The sequence below is a fragment of the Castor canadensis genome, chromosome 15, assembly GCF_047511655.1.
Source record: "Castor canadensis chromosome 15, mCasCan1.hap1v2, whole genome shotgun sequence".
NCBI classification, from domain to species: Eukaryota; Metazoa; Chordata; class Mammalia; order Rodentia; family Castoridae; genus Castor; species Castor canadensis.
The window spans coordinates 48884102-48906313 of record NC_133400.1 but is presented as its reverse complement, the minus strand read 5'-3'; the positions used below and the strand labels follow the sequence as shown (position 1 = coordinate 48906313).

General features: G+C 39.1%; 1 protein-coding gene across 1 annotated transcript in view; it reads right to left on the bottom strand.

The window, feature by feature from the left end:
* Positions 1 to 2186: 2186 nt before the first annotated feature.
* Positions 2187 to 22212, bottom strand: part of LOC141417230 (uncharacterized) — a 60076-nt gene continuing 40050 nt past the window's right edge. Inside the window, 1 exon segment of the mRNA XM_074055395.1 lies at positions 2187 to 2265. Within this exon segment, the coding sequence (XP_073911496.1) occupies positions 2187 to 2265 (79 nt within the window).

Sequence of the window (22212 nt, the reverse complement as noted above, 5' to 3'; positions counted from 1 at the left end):
TCCACATGGACTTGGCAAGTAGTGGGGGTACCATCGCAGTGAATCTCAGGGAGGGAGGTCGTGTCTGAGGAAGAGGCTCACATGAGAGAAACCTACAAAGATGATTTCACTTCCTGCATTAAGGACCCCAGAAATTGTGCGACTACATTTACATGTAATGATAGTCCAGAGCAACAACAGCCAGCTTCTTTCTCTGGAAACCCTATAGAGACAAGCATGTTCTCTTGTTTTGTAGTTTGTATACAAGCATGCACCAGGTGAGCCCACAATGGAGCCCATGTCCACATGTGGAAAGAATGGATCAGTCCTTGCTTAAGATGGCTCTGGATTTCCTAGAGGTCACCAAAGTTGACAGAGAGAGCTCCAGGTCATGTGACAAGACCACGTGAAGCAATCTGAACCCCAACAGAAAGAACCTCACTTCATTTTCTGGCAAAGTCATATTCCAGTTTGCTAGTGTTTCCATTTTGATCTGAACCTCCTTGATCCCCATGCAGAGTGAAAACGAGTCAGCATCCATCCTGGATGAGAACTGCACTAAGGACATCCTGGAGGCAGCCACACATGAGATGTTGGAGGAGCAACAGCTGCCATCTCTGCAGTTTGGAGACTTGCTTTTTGTGCCCACTAGATTGCAAGGCACCTACAGAAGAGTAAATATGATTCAGCAGGCACTGCAAATCTTGTTTTCGTGGTGAGCACCACCTCAATACTCATAACAATCCCTTCCTCCTGGCTGGGTTTGGCAGTGCCCTTCCCTGCTCTAAGTTTCAAACTGCAGACTGGAGTGCTCATAGGAACACCCTTATGAAGTGTTGCCAGATGGAGTGTGAGTGAGCCATAGAGGTGATTGCCTGTGTCTGAACCCAGAGAGTAGGCAGCACCATGCTCTGCCCTCATCTGCATGTCCCCACTGGGACTTGAGTATACCCCTTCCTTGGTCCTCACTTTCCTTGACCTGGGTAAAGACTTATGGCAATTTGCAAATAAGCTTCTTCATTCCATGGGTCCATCCCTGATATGGCTGTAGCAGACCAAGAAGTCCTTGGTTACTGAGGAACCAAAACACAGAATTCTGGGAAGGTTCTTGATGGGTTTCTTTCTTTAAGCAAATATAGGAGTCTCCCACTATGTGGTAGCAGGATTGCTGGCACTTTGCATAATTCCATAAAAGAGCAGGACAATCTCTGACGTCCTGGGTATCATTCCCTTGTCACAGCAGTCAGTAACATGGTGTGTTCTAGCAGGTTCCGTGGATGTAACACATTCTTGGATTCTTCTAGGTATGACTCCAACAGAAATCGTACAACTCAGGAGCAACTAAAAAGGTGAGCAGATGTAACTTAAAGTGGGTGACCCCCAGTCTGATGAGAGAGGACATTTGGGGCAATTTTGGTAGGACTGGGCACACTTAGGTCCCAAAACTCTTTTGATTTCAATTACAGGGCTGAGGTCTAGGGCTTTTCCTGAATGAGAAGGAAGTCTAGATAACTACCAGTAGCATCATGGGGACTTAAGGATGAGAGGGTCTGCTAGGGATGCAGGCCCCTGTGAGAATTCATCATCCTCAACACAAAGCCTACTCCCTGTTGCTCCTCAGTGCAATACAGAAGGTAGGAGGGAATTGTTTCTCACAGAAATTACCTGGTCCCCAGAGTCCAAATGAGTTCTCAGAAGGCCTGCTGTGACTACAATGTGAAAATTGTCATGGGTGACATCCCACAAGGTGCTCACGGAGATGAGACAGCAGGAAATAATATGTGAGGGCCAACAGAATCTTGTGATTGCCAGGAATGAGGATGTACCTGGGTGAATTTGAAATTCTGGAAGAACAGTGTTCCCAGAGACATACAGAACAGCATGGAGAGTCTAAATAATCAAGTCGTACTCAAGCCATTTAGCTTGGGCTTCCTCCCATGGAAGTTCCATGCAGCTCCTACCTGTTTAAATTTTCTGCCATGCCTGGAGAGACAAAGGGCTTCTTCTGGATTGTGTTGATCTCTGTATTGACAGGGGCAAGGACAGGAACCTACATCCAAATGTCTACTGTGGCAGGACAGGAAAAGGAAGGTCAGGCCTCTGATTCTGCTTCTCATCCATCTGTCTCCAGGGCTGTCTACTCGATCCTTATGACCTGGCTTGATGTGTATCCAGAGGACTTCTGCCAGCCCCTTGACATTGCCTGCCTAAGGCTGCTTATAGTGTACCTTCAGCCAACCATGCCTCACGTTGTCAGAAAGTGCCATGTCCAGTTTCTCCTGGGTCCTGGAGACCAATAAGGCAGAAACTGTGGGTGAGAAGCCTGGGGCAGAAACATAGAGCATGTGAGTATTGTTCAGGTCCTGGTCTCAACAGGTGGACATCCCAAGTCTGACACTGATTCAGGAGCAAAGGGGACTTATGATACACAGCAGTTGGAGCACCATCTGTTAAGGCATGATGTCATGGGTTCAGAAATGGGCCTTCTCAGACAGGCATGGGTCTGCTGTTTCTGGTGTCTCACCAGCAAAGACAACAGAGTGGAAGCATGGGAACACCCTTTTCCAGCTACAGGCTGATCTGGGACATACAGTAATCCAAGCACTTTTCTGAGCAATACTCCTTAGGGGTCATCAGGGCCTCAGCACTGCCTTTCCCCAGCCTTAGGTACAGGGGTGAGTTCTCAGTAGTTTCATTGCTGGATTAGAGGGATCTCAGAACCACATCATAGACCTGTCATAGACACAGCTCCAAGGGTAGGGGTGCTACAGTCCGTGTGGGTGACCCTGACCACTCCTTTTCCTTTCTCACGCCAGAACTGTAGCTCTTTATACTTCCAAAATATTCTGTACCATGAACATGAATTCTGCCTATCAGTTCCTACTGAAGAAGCAGATATTCAAAAAGCAAACAATTATGAAGAATAGTGCCTCTCTTGAAGGAAGAAAGGAGTCACTTGTCTCTTAGGAGGTTTCACCTCCTAAGACTGGAAGCCAGGCCCTTCAATCATAGATTAACTCTGGCCTGCAGATACTTCTTCAACTCATTTCCCTGGACTTTCAAAGTTCAGTGAAAGGTTCAAAGCTTTGTCCCTGTAATGTATATGTCCAAATTTACTCATAATATTGTTTATTTAGTTTACTCCTCATATTTGTTGCCAATGTTAGTTTTCAAAGATATGCTTAAGTTACTTTCAAATTGCCAACCACTTGGTTACTATCAAATTTTCTTTATTTACAATCTTTGTTCTCCATTTATCCAGACTCAGTCCCCCCTCCTTCCCTCACTGTTTCTCTATGTGTCTCTATTTCATGATTGGTTATGACTGTTAAATAAACTGTTTTATTTTATGAATTTGTGTGGAGTGTTACTTTTCTCACAGAAATATTCCTACTACTGTTTTCTTGTGTTTACCTATTAAACACTCCCATTTTTTAATTTTTCCAACCCTCTTCTTTAGTTCATTTCTCACAAAATCAGTATTGCTTTGTTTTTTTCCATTTAATTTTATTATCATTTAACAAATACAGTAAGGAGTTTTAGATTAATTTTACTTTATTTTTGTAGGCAATATTAATGTCTATACATTTTGTCTCAAAACATGTATTGTTATGCTATTTTATTTTATTTTTCTTATTTTCTACTGAAATACAATTACGTGGTTTTCACTGTTCATTGACATAGGGAAAATTCTTTTTTGTCTCATATTTTTCTGTAGTATTTCAAGAATATAAACTTTTAAATATAAAACCCTGTTTTCCATTTTAAGGGCAACATATTCACTGTACTAAATGCAAGCAATACAAAAATACATGAGGAAAATGAAAGTCCTTTATTGTCTTTCATCCTCCTCCTCTCCATATCATTTGCCATTGTTGGTTATGGAGTGTGCCCTATTAGCAAGGGTTCTCTGCCCATCTAAACTCCAGAATTGGGGATACTGTGTCACACATGAACTTCACTTTATGTAATAAGAACTTCAATAATGGCTGCATCACTTTATATTCCCCTCATCAGTGCACTTAGGTTCAAATATTTCTAAATTCTGACACTTGTTATTATCTGGGGTTTGTTTTTTTGGCAAGAGATGTGGGAGATTTTATTGAGATAGAAGACTGTAAATTAGGAGAATTTATAGAAAAGTGTAAAGCACCCAGGGTGAGTGGGAACTCCCACAAGAGGGTCTCCCTTTTTTGTTTTTTTGCTGGAGGCAATTTTGGTGGGAATGAGGTGATATCTCATGATGTGTTTGACTTTTGCCATCCTAATGATGCATGAGGTTCAACATCTTTCAAAAGCTTATTGGTCATTTGAATTTTTTTAAAGAAATGTAGGTTCTGTTCTTATGTTCATTTTTAAATCTGATGAAGTCTGACAGTTCAGGAAATCAATGTCAAGTTACATGCTGGCAGGCTACAATCAAACAGAAAGTTCAATTAGTAGAAACTAGCTCTCAAAAAATTGTTGAAAAGAGCCATTATGGGGAAATCAAGAGGACAGAGAGGACATAGACACTAGAACTCAGAGCACTCACAAACCTGAAACAACAGTTGAGATCTGTGGTATCAAGGATGGTAACTAGTTTCTTCACCAAGTAAGACATTGGCAATTCATGTGCAAACTAGTGTACAGCCCTTAAATTAGCTTTTCATAGCATAAGACAGCCCCAGAAGCCTGGGTGTTGCAGCTGCCTTGCAGGTCCACCCCAAGACCGTTGTTTCTCCATTTTTTTTCTTTTCTTGTTTTCCTTTATTCCTCTCTATGAAGAGCAAAAATTCAATGAATTCATACAGTAAACTGCAGAATAAGTTCTGAAAGTACCCGGCTGTCCTGTACCCACAAAAATTCTTAGACACTGATCCTCTGACTGTTGTCTGTCAGTCCCCAGGGCTGTTGACTATAGATTCTACCCATGGGAAACTACAACCCTTTCAGGTGAGTGAGTCACACCACTTCCTCTGGAGAAAACCATACAGACCAGCACAGCTTGAGGGAAGATGGACAAAGCTGTTGGCCTAATAAACCGATGGAAAATTCTACCTCCATCAACTGGCGGAGGGGCAGCCCATCCATGACTTTTTTGATTCTATGCCCATCTGATCCAATCTGTGTGGGAGAAGGGTGACTTACCCACATCTAGTGGAAAATGATACATTCTACTACCTTTGAGGAACTCATCGTGAGATCAGACAGACTTTGCAGAAAAGAGCTTAGGCCAAACAGCTCAATTCCAGATCCTAATCTTGCTCTCCAGGTGGGAAGGGTCCTACTGTGCACCTATCATCTCCTTGAGGGATCACCTGGGACAACCCACTCACTCAATCTGATCCTTGCTGACTATCCCCCAAGAAGAGCCAGGTCAAAAACACTTCAGTGGATCCCACCAAACCTGTCCAGTAGAGTGGGACACTGACAATAGACACACATTTCAGTTTATCAACCCTAAGAAGAGAGAAAGCCCAGTTACACATCACAGGGCAGCCCCCTGTGCAGTCACTGAACTCAGAGGAAACCCACTCCTCTCTATAACAAGGAAAAAAATTTGCACAATAAGTATATATTTTAATTTTTTGTTACTTATCTCCTTTTTCCATTCTGTTTCAATTTACATTTGCTTAGCAATCACTTGTTCCACTATTGTCTCCCTTGACTTTTTTCCCTTCCATTTTTTATTTCAGTCCCTCTCTTTACCTTCCTGCCTAGCCTCCCTTTTGCTCCACTCTTCCTATCTCATCCACACTAACCACTGACCAAGCAGTGTATTATACCAACAGTATACATTACTCTCATCCTTCTTATCCCTTTGCAACTGGTTCATCACTGAATCCATTAATTCATTATTGTTCACTTGTATCTCCTGCTCACTGAATAGAAAGTTAACATTAATCTAAAGAACAACTAAGCTAGCCAGAGCATAGAAAGAAATTAAGATAAGAAATAGATGATAGGAAATTAAAACCCCCAGCTAGCTAATCAACACCACATGTGCCAATCTCAAAATGGAAATATAGGGAATAAAAGAAGGCAGGGGAATATGATTCCTCAAAAGGGTAACAATCACAAAATAGAGGTTTTGGTGGACAATGAAGGGGATGAATCCTCAGATGCTGAGGTTAGAAGAATGAAGTTAAGAATGTTTAACAAGCTTAAAATGGAGCGTAAAGAGGACATACAAAAACAATCCAGTGAATCCCAACAGGACACATTAAAAAAATTGACAAGACACAGAAACACTTAAATGATCAAAGAAGATGATCAAACAGGATGCAGTCTCTAAAAATGAGACACCTGCAATTAGTCAGAACATGTTCTCTGTTTGGCACACTAGGGGCTGAGTACAGCACAGATCCTCTGCCCTCCAGATAACCCAGAGGCCAGGGATAGCCCACACTCTAAGACATTCATACCTCAGAAACTTTTTGGTGCAGACACCAGGGCACTTCGAGCAGGCCACAGACTCTGTTCTGACACATGGGTGGGTTCACTTTTTGGGCACTTCCTCATAAACAGCTGGAGACCTTCAGCAACCTCTAACTTGCAGACAACTGGGGCTGTTGAACAAGACATGGCCTCTATATTGCAGACACCAGTAAGCCTCCAGTACAATCTGTCCTAAAGACACCAAGAGACCCGGAAATGACCAGGGCCTGGGAGTGGCTTCAGCCTGTTCCCTGAAGACAAAAGTGGCTAGAGCCAAAGACAAGCCACAGCACTTATCCAGGCCAGAGTCAATCAACAGCCCCCAATTTGTAGACAGTGAGAACCCTATCATTGCCTCAGTCTTGCAGAAGTGCAGAGTTGTGAACAGGCTCCACCCTTGTGCTTCTGACACCCACTGCTAGGTAATCCATAGCCAATGCCCTTCAGAAGCCATGTGCTGTGGACAGGCCATAGTCTCTGCCATGCATACACCCATGAGCTGATAGGCCATAGATTCTGCCCAGAAGACACCAAGTGGCCTATACTCTGAAGACACACATTGAATGAGAGCAGATGCAGGCTCTATGCCCCAGATACCTAGGACAGGTGCAGTCTTCAGCCTGTTGCCATGCAGAATCCAGTTACTAGTAGAGGTATAAGCCAGAGGCTCTACCCTTCAGACACACAGGGGCTGGGAACAGGCTGTGTCCCGTGCCATTCAAATATTGGGAACAGGGTCTGTGGATGGACCATGACAATCCATCTGAAGACACCTGGAACTACCCTGCACCCTCTTCTATGTACACACCATGGGCTGAAAATTGGCCCCAGCCTGTGTACTGAAAATACCTGGAACAAGGGAAAAACTGAGTACTGTACTCTTTAGAATCCAGGAGTTGGAGATATCATGTTGCCTCTGGCCTGCAATAATCCAGGGGCCAGGGATAAATTGTGCCCTCTGCCCTGCAGACACCTGGGGACTGGGAAGAGTCATTTGTCTCTTCCCAGCAGACACCCATGTGGAGAGACAGGAACAACAGGTTCCCTGCAGGCTCGCAGCTTGTGACAGACTCCAAACTATGTACTGCAGAAAACCAGAACACTCCAGCATCTTCTGACCTGCATAAACACAGGGACTGGATGAGGATAAGCTCTCTGCCCTGGAGAACCCTGGGCCTGACAGCAACATCTGAGACCTATATTTATAAAAAGCATGAGCAACCCAGTGTCTTCTGTTGCATAAATTAAAAAGCCATGCCTAAGAGTTGGAGTATAGAGGTATTCTTCCAAAGATGATTCATCCCAAACATTTTAAAAAATTAACACCTATTCTGTGGAAAATTTCCCAAAAACTATGAGTGCATTTGCTTGGTAATTCACATTATGAAACTGAAATTCACCCAATAACAAAACCAAAGTCATTACAAGAAAACTATGCCCAATATGACTTTGACTATGGTAAAAAAAACCCTCAACAAAATACTAGCAAGTTGAATATGGCAACATATAAACAGAGTTATATACCATAACTGATAGGGGTTTTCCAAGGATTGCAGGATAGATGTAACACCAAATTTTGAATGAATGTAATATGTCCTAACTAAAATAAGCAATGAATATCACAGGATCATCTCAACAGATGAAAGATAAACAGGATCTCAGGTATATTCAGTGGTAGAGAATGTGCTTAGTATATTGGAGGGAATCCATGGGTTCAATTAACAACACAAAAAACAAAGAAAATAATTTCAAGAAATAAAAATCTCTCAGCATGCTACGAATACAAAGGCATTACTCTCAACCTGATAAAGAATATTTACAAAGTACCCACAGATGATATCACAAAAGAAACATTGTATCAAGGAATGTTTAATCCCTATTAGAAGGAACAAGAAAAGGTTATCAACTATTGCCAGGTATATTTAATATAGTAATGCAGGTTCTACTCCTGGTGATTAGGCAAGGGGACAAAAATACATCTAGAATGAAACAGAAGTTAAGTTGCTTCTACTACTCACATATGATATGCTCTTATATACAGGAAATCCTAAGGGATTCACTTGGAAAATGAGTTCAGTCAAGTGGCAGAATACAATTTCCAAATTTTTAAAACTCAGATGAAGTTGCGCACACACACATATACTAGCAACAACCATTCCCAACAGTGAAATTTCAGAAAATAAATTAGCATAGAGAAGAATGAGATACTTAGGGAAAAAAAATCTAACAAAATGATACACTTTTGCATAGAAACTGAAAAACATTTTTTTAAAGAAATGAAGATCTAGATAAATGAAAACAAATTGAAGGTTTAATTTTGTTTAAATGGCAACAATCAATTTTTCTACATGTTCAACTCATTCAAAATTTCAAATGGCTTTTTTAAGAAACTGACAAACCAGTATTTTTATTTATGTAGAAATTAAATGAAGTCAAAGCAGTCTCAAAACAGCAATTAGAGTCAAAGTTCCTAATTGCAAAATTTACTACCAAACTACAATAATTAAGACAATGTGCAAGCAGACATACAGATTAATGAAACAGAATTCATACTACAGCAATAAATCTGGTAAGTTGATTTAAAAGAAAAAGGTGGAGTCAGATGTGGTAACACATGTCTATTATCCCAGCACTCAGGAGGCAAGGCGGGAAGACCACAAGTTTGGTGCAAATCTGGACTACTTTGTGAGACCTGATATAAAAAAATGGCAACCAGACAATTATATGAAGAAATAGTCTTTTTCTTTTTTTTTTTTTTTTTTTTTTTTTGTTTTTATTTTTTAATTTTTTTAATTATTCATATGTGCATACAAGGCCTGGGTCATTTCTCACTCCTGCCCCCACCCCCTCCCTTACCACCCACTCTGCCCCCTCCCTCTCCCCCCCACCCCCTCAATACCCAGCAGAAACTATTTTGCCCTTATCTCTAGTTTTGTTGAAGAGAGAGTATAAGCAATAATAGGAAGGAACAAGGGTTTTTGCTGGTTGAGATAAGGATAGCTATACAGGGCATTGACTCACATTGATTTCCTGTGCATGTGTGTTACCTTCTAGGTTAATTCTTTTTGATCTAACCTTTTCTCTAGTTCCTGGTCCCCTTTTCCTATTGGCCTCAGTTGCTTCTAAGGTATCTGCTTTGGTTTCTCTGCACTGAGGGCAACAAATGCTAGCTAATTTTTTAGGTGTCTTACCTATCCTCACATCTCCCTTGTGTGCACTGGCTTTTATCTTGTGATCAAAGTTCAATCCCCTTGTTGTGTTTGCCCTTGATCCAATGTCCACGTATGAGGGAGAATATATGATTTTTGGTCTTTTGGGCCAGGCTAATCTCACTCAGAACGATGTTCTCCAATTCCATCCATCCACCCGTGAATGACAACATTTCACTCTTCTTCACGGCTGCATAAAATTCCATTGTGTATAAATACCACATTTTCTTGATCCATTCATCAGTAGTGGGGCATCTTGGCTGTTTCCATAACTTGGCTGTTGTGAATAGTGCTGCAGTAAACATGGGTGTGCAGGTGCCTCTGGAGTAACTTGTGTCACAGTCTTTTGGGTATATCCCCAGGAGTTCATACCAAGTTTTTCACTCCTTTTATAAGAAGATGAAAAATGAATTCCATCTCTGCCAAAACTAAAAACTTGTTCCTCTCACTGGCTGAATCTATAACCCAGACACTAAATGTCACTTCATGCTATGTTTGTGGGGGGGACCAACATGGGAAACCATTGGGCTTTAGAAAAAGATGACAAATGGCCTTACATGTAATGATGTTATAAAAATATAAACCCCTAAGTTAAGATGATGTTCTTCGACCCTAAGTGGGTCCAAGCATCAAAGCGGGGAATAATGTAGCAGGGAGGAGATCAGAAGAAAACAGTCTAGGCCCGAGTCCTGAGAAAGTAGCAGGGAGGTAGGGATGGTGTAGCAGAGAGATAAAACCTGAGAAATCTGAACATGAGGAAGGTCACGCAGCACCATGGAGGGGAAAGTCATAGCACTAGGGTAAAGTAGTCAATAAGACTAAATAGAACCATATATGGATTAGATCTTGCCTTTTGCTTCTGTAAACTGCTTGCAAGGTTAAAAAGTGAGACCTCTTTGTTCTCGGAGCTCAGCCTTTGGACATGAGTCCACTGACTCTGTGCTGGCACAATAAAATGTTGCTTCCTGCTAGTTGCCTCAGGAGTCCCATATCTCAGCCAACAAACTCCCACAACAGTTAGTCAGGTGCTCTACCACTTAAGCTACTCTGCAGCCCTGGGTAGAGAATATCATGTCTAGCAAGCTGAAGTCCTAAAGCACACTTTTGCCCCTGTGATTTGGGTGGGCCTGCATGACATGACACATCCCGATTTCAGTAGCCATCTCAGCCACCCACATCCACTATGTTTAACCAAGGTGTATTCCCCCAGCAACTCGAAAGTACAAAACTGAAAGATGGGGCCACCATTTTGAGTATCTACTCCCATTTCAAGTATGGGAGGTAGGAAATGTTTCTCCCTTTTTTCCCCATTTCTCTCCACTCTAATCCTGTTATACTAAATTCCTTTCCTTAATAAACCTTACTATTATTTCTACTTTTTTTTTTACATCTTGCTTCAATTCATGTCTTGCCACTTAAAAACTGAGGTATTTTCATATGATCCAGCAATATCACTCTTGGGGATATACCCAAAAGAATGTGACACGGGTTACTCCAGAGGCACCTGCACACCCATGTTTATTGCAGCACCATTCACAATAGCCAAGCCATGGAAACAGCCAAGATGCCCCACCACTGACAAATGGATTAAGAAAATGTGGTATTTATAAACAATGGAATTTTATGCAGCCAAGAAATAGTCTTTTTCAACAGTGCTGAGACAAGCAATGCAAAAGAATTAAGTCAGGCCCCAAACTCACCATATACATAAAAATTAACTCAAAATGTATCAAACATGAATGTAAGACCTAAAATTTTAAAACCCTGTAGAAAAAAGTGGAATAAATTTCCATGAGTTTGGTTTAGGCCATGATTTCTTAAACATGACATCAGAAGAAAAAGCAACAAAAGAAAGAATATTCTGGACTAAATGGAAATCATAAAACAACTTTTGTGATTCCAGTAACATCATCAAGAAAATTAAAATGAAAACACAGGATAAGAGAAAATACTTGCAAGTCATATATCTGAAAGGGGAAATGTGTATAGAATTTATAAGAATTCCTACAATTTAAAATAAAAAGAATTTATAAATTTATGGGAATTGAAAGAGTCACAAAATACAATAATAAAGACAAAGTAAAACAAAGTAAATAAGTTGGAAAGACATTTCTTCAAGATACAGAAATGACCAGTAAACACAGGAAAGTATGCTTGATCTCACTCAGAGAACTGCAAATCAAAACCACAGTGAAGTAAGTACCACTACCTCCCCATTAAGATGGCTAAAATCAAATCAGGCAATGATAAGTGGTAGCAAGGATATGGAAAAATCAGAATCCTCATTATTTTTGAGGGATTTTTAAATATTTCACTTCCTAACTGGTTTTAAGAACAGCCTTTCCTGTTAACGTTTTTCTGGCTTATCATTTATTCCTTAATATGAGACTGAAAGACATACTTTTTTCTGTTTCTCTATTAGCATACAATAGTGTGCAGGGGATACATTGTGAAATTTACAGATGTGCTTACAATATATTTCAAGTAGATTCACCCATTCTTCATTCTCCCTCATCCTTTCTCCCCTTCTGAAAATATCTCAACAGGTTTCTTTATTCTATTTTCATATATGAATACAAAATACATCCACTATATTAGCCCTCATTCATCCTTTGCTTATGTCTTCCCGACTCCCACTGGAACCCATCCCCAGAAAGGACCTGTTTTATCTTCCTGCCCTTCATTTTGTTAAAGTGTATAGCCCAAGGGGGTTTAAGCTTGCCATTTCACACAAGTATATATCCTGCTGTATGCAGTTTAATCACCACATTGCTTACTCTTTCTATGTCACTCTGCTGCCATATTACTCAACAGCTTACAGTGCATTACATCATCTTACCTTCACATGTACATGGAATGATTCAGTATTTTTCCCTCTCCATCACCCACGTCCTGTCACACAGACACGCTAATACAGTCTTATGTCTCTTTCTCCCTTTCTCTCTCCTTCCTGTCTATCCATATATATCTCCCTCTCTATATAAGATGTATGCATGCATGTGTGCATTTACTAATAGATCTAGCTTCCATGTATGAGGGAAAACATGTGACCTGTGGCCTCTTGAGCCTGGGGTACTTCTTTTAACATGACATTCTCCAGTTTCATCCATTTACCTGCAAACAGCAAAGTTCGCTTCTTCCTTATGGCTGAATAAAACTCCATTGTGAATAAACACAAATTTTCATAATGCATTTCTCAATTTGGGGACATCTGGGCTATTCCTAAAGCTTAAGTATTGTGAATCATGCTGCAATAAACATGGATGTGAAAGTGGCTTTATCATATCCTGGAGCAAATTTCCTCCAGGATATGCCCAGGAGTAGTACATTCTGCTTTCCATAGCAGTTGCACTAATTTACATTCCCATAAATAAGAGATAAGAATGCCTTCCCTCCCACATTCATCCTTGCCAGCATTTGACATTGTTTGTGATATTGATGACAGTCATTCTGACCAGAGAAATGTGGAATCTCAATGTCCTTTTGGTTTGCATTTCCTTTATGGCATAAGGTGTTGAGCATTTCTTCACATATTGATTGGGCATTCGTACTTCTTTTGAGAATTGTCTGTTCCATTCATTTGTCAACTTATTCATGGGGTGTTGATTCTTTGTGGGATTAGTTTTTTGAGCTCCCTGTACATTTGGGTTATTAATGCTTTGTCAGATGTATAGTGGGTAAAAATTTTCTCCCATTTTGTAGGCTGTTACTTAAGTCTAATGACTGTGTCCTTTGCTATGCAGAAGCTTTTCAGTTTATGCAGTTCCATTTATCAGTTGTGCTCTTGATTAGCTACTGGGGCTCTATTCATAAAGTTATTACCTATGCTTATATGGTCCAGTGTGTTCCCTAATTTTTCCTGGTGTAATTTCACATTTCAGACCTTACATTAAGATCTTTGATTTACTTTGAATTGACAGATTGGGATCAAGTTTCAGTTTTCTGCAGGTGGAAGTCCAGTTTTCCCAGCACAATTAGTTGAACAGGATGTCTTTTCTCCAATGTGCTTTTGGGCTCATTGTTGAAAATCAAATGCCTGTAGATGTTAAGGGTTTGTATTAGGTTCTTCTATTTTATATAGAATATATAGAGAGAATATATAGAATTATGATACCTCCAGTGTTGCTCTTTTGGCTCAGGATTGTTTTGGCTACTTGAGTTCTTTTGTGATTCCATATAAGCTTTAGGATTCACATTTTTATCTCAGTGAAAGATGTCATTGGAATTTTTATAGGAATTGTGTTGAACAAACAAATTGCTTTTGGTAGCATAATCATTTTCATAATATTGATTCTACCAATCCATGACATGGGATGCCCATCCATCTTCCAATGTCTTCATTGATTTGTAATTTTCCTTGTATAGGTTTTTCACTTCCTTAATTAAATTTATCCCTAGGTTTTTAAATTTCCTTGAAGCTTCTGTGATTGGTATTATTTTCCTAATTACATTCTCAGAATCTTCACCATTTTTGTATAGAAATGCTGCTGATTTTGATGTGTTGATTTTGCATTCTGAGAATTTTCTAAATGTGTTATGAGATAAAACAGTTTTTCCGTTGAGTTTTTAGGGTCTTTCAGGTATAAGATCATAACATCTGAAAATATTGATAATTTGCCTTATTCCTTTTCCCTTTGAATCCCTTTTATTTCTTTCTGCTGTTTTATTAGTCTGGCTGGGAATTCCTATAGTATGTTGAATAAGAGTCACAAGAGTTGATATCCTTGTCTCATTCCTGATTTTAGAGGAAATGGTTTCTGTTTTTCCCCATTTAGTAAGATGTCAGTTATAGGTTTGCTATACATAGCCTTAATAATGCTGAGGAATGAGCCTTCTATTCCTAGTTTCTTCAGAGCTTTTATCATGAAAGGATGTTGAATTTTGTCAAAGTCTTTTTCTGCATCTATTGAGAGATGATGTATTTTTTGTCCTTGATTTTGTTTATGTGTTGTATTACATGTATTGGTTTGCCTATTTTGTACAATCCTTAGATCCTTAGGGGGAAAAACTACTTGATCATGGTGTATGATATTTTTATGTGTCGTAGGACCCTGTTAGCAAGTATTTTATTGAGGATTTTTATATCTATGAGCATCAGGGATAATGGCCTATAACTTTTTTTTTATGTGTCTTTACCTGGCTTTGGTGATCAGGTAATGTTGGCTTTGTAGAATGAGTTTGATAGTATTCCTTCCTTTTGTACTTTATGAAATAGTTTGAGAAACATCTGTGTTAGTTCTTCTTTAATGATCTGGTATAATTTAGTAGTGAGATCATGATGATGTGGACTTTGCTTTGTTTGGAGGTTCTTTGAAAGAGTCTCATTCTCATTGCTTATTATAGCTCTGTTCAAGATTTTTTAATAAATTTTTTCATTGTGGTACTGGGCGTGCATTGTATCATTTACCAAAGTTCTTATACTATATCATAGTTGAATTCAATCCTCCATCATTCTCCTTTGTTTCCCCTGCCCCTATTCCTGAAACAGTTTCATTAGGTATCATTTTTCCATTTTAATACATTATTACATAATATTTCCATAATATTCACATTCCTACATCTTTCTAATCCTCCCCAACCAATGGTGCTAACCACCAGACAGCACCTGTTTTACCTTCTAGTTCTTTGTTTTGAAAAAAGACATTTTTGTTTGTTTAAGATTGTTGTACATCAGTTTCCTTGTAACATTTCCTTGTATGTTTGTACTATAACCCAAATTGGTACATCCTCTCTATTTTTCTTCTTTCCACATAATGCCTTTTCTATGGCGATTTCAACAGTTTAAAAAATTCTGTATTCTCTCTTGTATATAAAGTTCTGCTCAAGTGCTTAATGTCCTCTTGGTTTAGTTATGGTGGGTCATATGTATCAAGAAATGTATCTATTTCTTCTTCATTTACCAGTTTGTTACAGTATACATGTTTGAATTATTCACATATGATCTTTTATATTTCATTGGTGTCTGTTTTAATATTTCCTTTTTCATCTCCATATTTATTAACTTGTATCTTCTTCTTTCATCATTTACTTGATTTGGCTAGAGTTTCCTCAATCTTGCTTATTTTTTCAAAGGACCAACTTTCCAGTTCATTGATTTGTAGTATCCTTATTTTACTCTCCAACTCATTGACTTCTGCCCTGATTTTTATAATTCCCTCCCATGTATTAAGTTTTGCATTGATTTGTGTTTGTTTCCTAAAAGTTTGAGGTGTGTCATCAGATTATTCATCCAAGATCTTTCTAATTTTTTGATACAGCTATTCGTGGCTATAAATTCTCTTAAGAATGTGTTTTCTGTGTCCCACAGGTTGGGCTAAGTTGAGTCCTCAGTTTCATTTGTATCTAGGAATTTCTTACACAATTTCTTCCGTGACTCATTAATTGCTCAAAAGTGTGTTTTTCAATATGTATGAGTTTGAATGGTTTTGTGGTTTTCCTTGCTATTGATTTCCAATTTTATTCCATTATAATCTGTTAGTATTCAGACAATTATTTCAACTTTTTGTATTTGTTTAGGTTTGTTTTATGACCTAGGATGTGATCTATTTTGGAGACAGTTCTATGGGGTGCTGAGAATAATGTGTAATCACCCATAGGATGAAATACTATGCCAGTATCTATATCGTCTACACTACTGTTTAGCTCTAGGATATCCTGGTTAATTTTTGTCTGATGTTCTGCATATTGAAGAGAGTTGGATGTTGAAGTCCTTCCCTAATACTGTGTCTGGTTCCTTTAAGCTCAGAAGTGTTTGTTTTATGAAGTTGGGTGTATGGATGTTCATTGTATATATATATATATATATGTATATATATATATATATTAAGAATAGTTATGTCTTCTTGCTGGGTTGTTCCCTTTATTAATATGTAGAGGCTTTTGCATCTCTTCTGACTGATTTTTTTGTGCAAAATCTGCTTCATCTTATATAAGAACAGGTACTCTTGTGTTATTTTGGTTTCTGCATGCCAGGTATCTTTTTTCCAATGTTTCACTTTCTATTTGTATGTGTCTTTGATTGTGAGCCATGTTACTTGTAGACAACTGATTGTTGTATATTACTTTTTGATCCAATCAGATCATCTGTATCTTTTGATTGGAGAGTGAAGTCCATTTACATTTAGGATGATGGTTGAGAGGTACTTACTGATTCCTGTGTTTCCATTCCATTTTATACATACTGAGGCTCCCATTGACTATTCTTTCTTTAAGTGTAAAGTGGAAGAGTTTATTAAGATTGAAAAGAGTAAAGCCCTAAGAGTTGGGGTAAGTCCCAGTAGAGGGTACCCCTACTATTGACAGTTCTTTACTTTTGTCTTTGTTCACCTTTAGATTTTGCTGGTTGAATGAGTTGATCCTACTTGCTACTTTTCTAGCTGTGGTAGGCTTAACAGTTTCCCTTTTGAGTTTTATTCCTTCTTGCCTCTCATATTTGATTATTTTTCATTCTCTTCTATTATTCCCTTGATTATCCTTTGTAATGCAGGGTTGGTGGACATGAATTGCTTTACTTTATCCTTGTCTTGGAGAGGTCTTATTTCTCCACTGATATAAAAGGAGAGCTTTGCTGAATAAAGTATTTGTGGTAGGCATTTATGCTCTTTCAGAACATGAATTTTATGAACCAGCTTTCTTGGATTTTAGAGTTTGTGGTAAGAGGGCTAAAGTGATGCTTTTGTGTTTAATAATTGTATGGAAGCTGTTGTTTGTCTCATTGCTTTCAGAACTTTTCATTACTTTTTAATTATGAAATTTTAATTATAATGTGACATGGAATTTTAATTATGGATTTTAAATATGATGATCATGTGTTTTTGGAGGTCAAAATGCCTCCTGGGCATGGGTATTTATACTGTTAAATAGATTTGGGAAATTTTTAGCTATGATTTCTTTGAATAGTTTTCTTATGCCTTTAGTTTGTATTTGAGTTCCTTCTTCTACCCCATGAATACTGAGGTTTGGTCCTTTGGTTGTGTCCCAGAAGTCTTAAATTTTATATTCATGTGTAGTCATTTTTTTCCTTTTTGATTGTCAGCATTCATTATGTCCTAGATCTTGACCTCTATCTCTGATAGTCTTTATTCTGTTTGATCTTGTCTGTTGACAAAACTATCCACTGTGGCTTGTATCTGATTTATTGAAGTTTTTCATTTCTAACATCTCTACTTAGTTATTTTCATAATTTCCACTTCCTTGCTGAATTACTCTTCCATGTTGCTGACTTTCTTGTCTGATCTTGGATCAATTTACTAACTTCACTTATCTGTTTATTTGAATCCTCTGATCATTTTTACAGCAGGCTTCTGAGATCTCTCAGATCTCAACTAATTATTATTAATTAGTTATAATTATAATAATTAACTAATTATAATATTATTATAATTATAATAATTAACTAATTATTTCAACTAATTCATAACAATAACCTGTGGTTTCTAGTGGGATGAGTTGGGAGATTAACACTTGTTGAAAGGTATAAAGATTGGACATTGAGTATTATGGGATTCAGATGTGGAGAAGAGAGGGGAATAGGACAAGGAAAAGAAGGAGAGGTTGTTGTGAGAGGCAGGTGTATTAGAGTGCTCTATATAATTACATTTGGGAAATAGATAACGGTTTGAGGTATAAAGAGAAGTATAAGAAAAAAAGAAGATTCTAGCAAGTAGAAAACAAGTTTTTAAAAAAAGAAAAAAGCAAGAAATAACCAAAGAAGAACAAATTGAACAAAAAGAAACAAACTGACAAACAAAATAGAACTAAAACAGAAGACATGAATAATAAGGCAAATTGAAATGTCACAAGAAAACTCCTTGTATAGCTATCTTAAACAAAAAGTTTTTTATTTCAAAACTGGAGACCAAGAGGCAGAACAGATCCTTTCTGGGGAATTGGTACCAGTAGAAGGTAGCTAGAGAGGATTCATACCAAGATGTGGGGAAAGTGTGTAGGAAGGTGAATATGGCAAAAATACTGTGTAAACATGTATATAAATGGAAAAATGAGACCTGTTGGAACTATTCCAGGAATGAGGGGAAGGGGATAAAGGAGAATGATGAAGGTGGTGAATTCAACTATGGTATATGTGATACCTTGTAACAACTTTTGTAACTGTCACAATGTACCCCCAGCACAACAATAAATTTTTTTTAAACAAACTTGTTAGCTTTATAAAAAACAAAAATAAATAAATAAAACAAAAACCCAAACAAGTAAACAAAACAAACAAGCAAACAAAAGCACTTATATATATTCTTGGACAGCAATGTGTTTATCCAAGTTAGTCTTTTTTGTCCTGGTTGGGAGGGGAGGGTGGTATTGCACCTCTAGCTTAGGATATAGCATGGGCCTCAGGCAACTGTAGCTAAGACAGTGTGGTTGGTACTTTCCTGGCCAATTCTCTTGTAGAGCTTTGCCACCTGAGTTGTTTTGGTTCTGGGTGGTCACCATAGACAAGGAAGTTAGGCTTCCTATTGAAATGCAGAGAGCTCTGCATGTGTGAGTCCACTTGTTCTCTGAGTAGGGCACAGATAGCTTGAGAGGATGGGATCACCAACCTCTGGGCCTTTTGCTGCTTTTGAGATTGCCCCAGTCAAAACCTTACCCTCTCTTTGTCTACCTCTGATAGCAATCAAGTTCAGAGACCTGGAACTTCCCAGGCTGACACCTTTTAAATCTTCAAATTTGCTGAATTTGAAGTTTGCTACTTATCTTCATTTGCAATTAGGTAGCTGCACTAACTTGAATTCTCTATCATTATGTGAAGGGTGTTTTGCTTTTTAAATTGACCTCATTCAATGGGGCAGTTGTGGCAGAATTGGGCAGGGCTGCCAATCTCTGGGCATTTTTGCTAGTTTCTTGCCAGGGACACTCAGACTATCATCTCTAAACCCCTCCCTCACCATGTTTACCTCTGGTGGCAGACTCTCATGCAAACACTCTGAACTCTCTGGGCTGCAATTCCCCAAATCTCCTGAACTGCTCTGTCTTCAAGCCCTCCTGCCTGTAGGAGTTTTGGATACCTGGCTCTCTGCCAGGGGAAGCCAGGTGCTTTTTTTTGGAGATTTTCCTCGGGCAGTTAAGTATGGTCACAGTTCCCTACACCAGGTCCCTTCAGCTCTCAGCTCACTGCAAATCAAAGACACTCTGTAGTCAAGTGTCTCTAGATGCTAGACTCAATCAAGAAGCCCTCTCCCATTTGTGCCTTGCCACAGCTCTTTGAGTTATGGGGAATGAGAGATTGTATTGTTTTGCTGCTGGCCTGTCATGCAGGTGAAAGTTGCTCTCTCCTCATACCTGCACAGTTCAGTTAGGATTTGTGGGTGGTGTATTGTCTCAGAGTTGTCTCTGGCAGTCTGACTCAGAAACTGCCTAATTTACCTTCTTGTGGAAGCTTTGGCTTCCCTTCCTCCAAAGGGGAGTGTTGTCTGATGCTGCAAGTTGTTTCTGTCATCTTTTTGATTTGCCATATTTCTCAGATGTCCTGTCACCTTGGTGTATTTCTCTCTGCTCTCCTCTCTTTGGCTCTTCTGTATGTATTCTCTTATTTCTATCCAAACTCTTACTCACAGGGCCTGAGGACAAAGCTTTTATTCCTCCACCATCTTGCCATCACTTAAACTTAAAACATTCCTGTATTTTATAGTAAATTATAGCTAAACTTTATCCTTAGAATTGAGTCAGGAGCTTCCAAGATGGTGACTAGAGGTAGGAAGCAGATAGCATGTGCTCCTTAAACTAAAAATCTGAGACACTGGAGGCACACCTGCCAGGAAAAACCACCAAGAAGAGGCAAAACTCTGACATACCCAAACGCCCAGCCCACACATAGCTTCCCCATGCCACAATAAACAGAGAACCCAGGAGGGTTCCTGCGCTGCCAGCCACTGACTCCTAACCTGCTTGAGAGATGCAGATCAACAAGTGAGCAAATAAGCAGCACTCAGTACTCCCACAGCCACCCCTGGGATAAAGCAGTATAGCCCCCTTGACAGACTGACCCCTGCCCCACAAAAAAACCCTGAATAATAAACAAGCAACTGAAAAGGACACAGAGGGCAGGGCACCTTGAGTTCTGGAGAAAGGGGGCGGGGGCACTTCCCCACGAGAACTGTAAATAAACAAGCCTGCAGAGAAGGCAGATTTGGTGCCTCCCCCCAGCGAACTTGGAGTGGGGAAGACTTGTAACAGTGGCTGACATGCAAGATGCTCCACAGGAGAGTGTGGGAAGGGCACTTCCCCACTCAAACTCTAAATAAATGGCCTGCAACTGTAACAGGCTGGTAGTACTATACACTGGAGAAAGGGGGAGGGGCAGGAGACCAGGAGAACTCTAAATAAACAAAGCCTGCTGGACTAGGTGAGTGTGACAGCTCACACCAGTGAATTGCAATAAATAAAGCCTGCAGCAGCAGCTGACTGACAGAAGGTGGCAGGTGAGCAGCAGCCTGAAACAGAGCAGAAAGAGTTCACAAAGCTGTGTCCTGACCCAACTACCTGGTGAGACAACCACAGTGCTACTGACTAAATACCAACACCTGGACTGGATGCTGAAGGAGCAACACCACAACTCCTGAGACTGAAACATCATGGTTTCTGGACCTGAAACTTTTATTCTTTTACAGTTTTATATACCTTTTCTATTTTTAATTTTTTTCTTTTCATTTTATTTTTTTCCCTTTGATGAGATGACAGAACTATTACTCAAACACCAGCCAACAGGATGGGATGCTGAAGGAGTAACACCAAAACTATTAAGACTGAAATTTTATTGTGTTTGAACCTGAGATTTTTTTCTTTTTTTCTTTTTCTTTTTCTCTCTTCTTTTTTTTTTCTTTCTCTGTCTCTCTAATGTCTTTTTTAGCTCATTGTTGATTAGTACACTATCTCTCCCTGTTTATTTCTTTGGTGTTCTATTTTTTTCTTTTTTCTTTACCTTCTTTGCTTTTTTCTCCTTTTACCATTCCATTCTACATATCACTATTTTTACTATTACAAGCTAGAGAACACTAAATTACACACAGTACAGGGACAGTAACAGCACAAAGTGGAATGATGGGAAGACAGAAAAGAGATGGAAACCATTTTCCCCCCAATAATAAATTAGCAGTGGAAACAGAGGGAAATGAAGACAGATGCCCAGATCCAGACTCCAAGAAAACAAAGATAAACTCTGCCAAAGAACCCAGCAAAGCCCACAAGACCACACTGAAAAAAGAAATCCTGCAAGTAATCAATGAGAATTTCATAGAGATGGTACTGGATATGGTCAAGCAAAATGTACAAGAGAAACTGAAGAAATCCCAAGACAACAAAAAATAAATAATATGAGAAAGCACAAGAACAAATAAAAGAAACCATAGAAGCCCTGTATAAACACCAAAGTGTAATAAAGAACACCATAAATGGAGAGATAAATGAATCCAGCATGAAAATTGACAATATTAAAGAGGAAGTGACTCATGATATGGAAAGCCTCAGAAAAAAGAATGAAACAGAAATTCAAAACAAAATGAAAGGCCAATCCAGAAGACTAGAACAAGCAGAAGACAGAATCTCAGAACTCAAAGATGAAATGGTAATTAAAGGAAAAACCGAAGAACAGAAA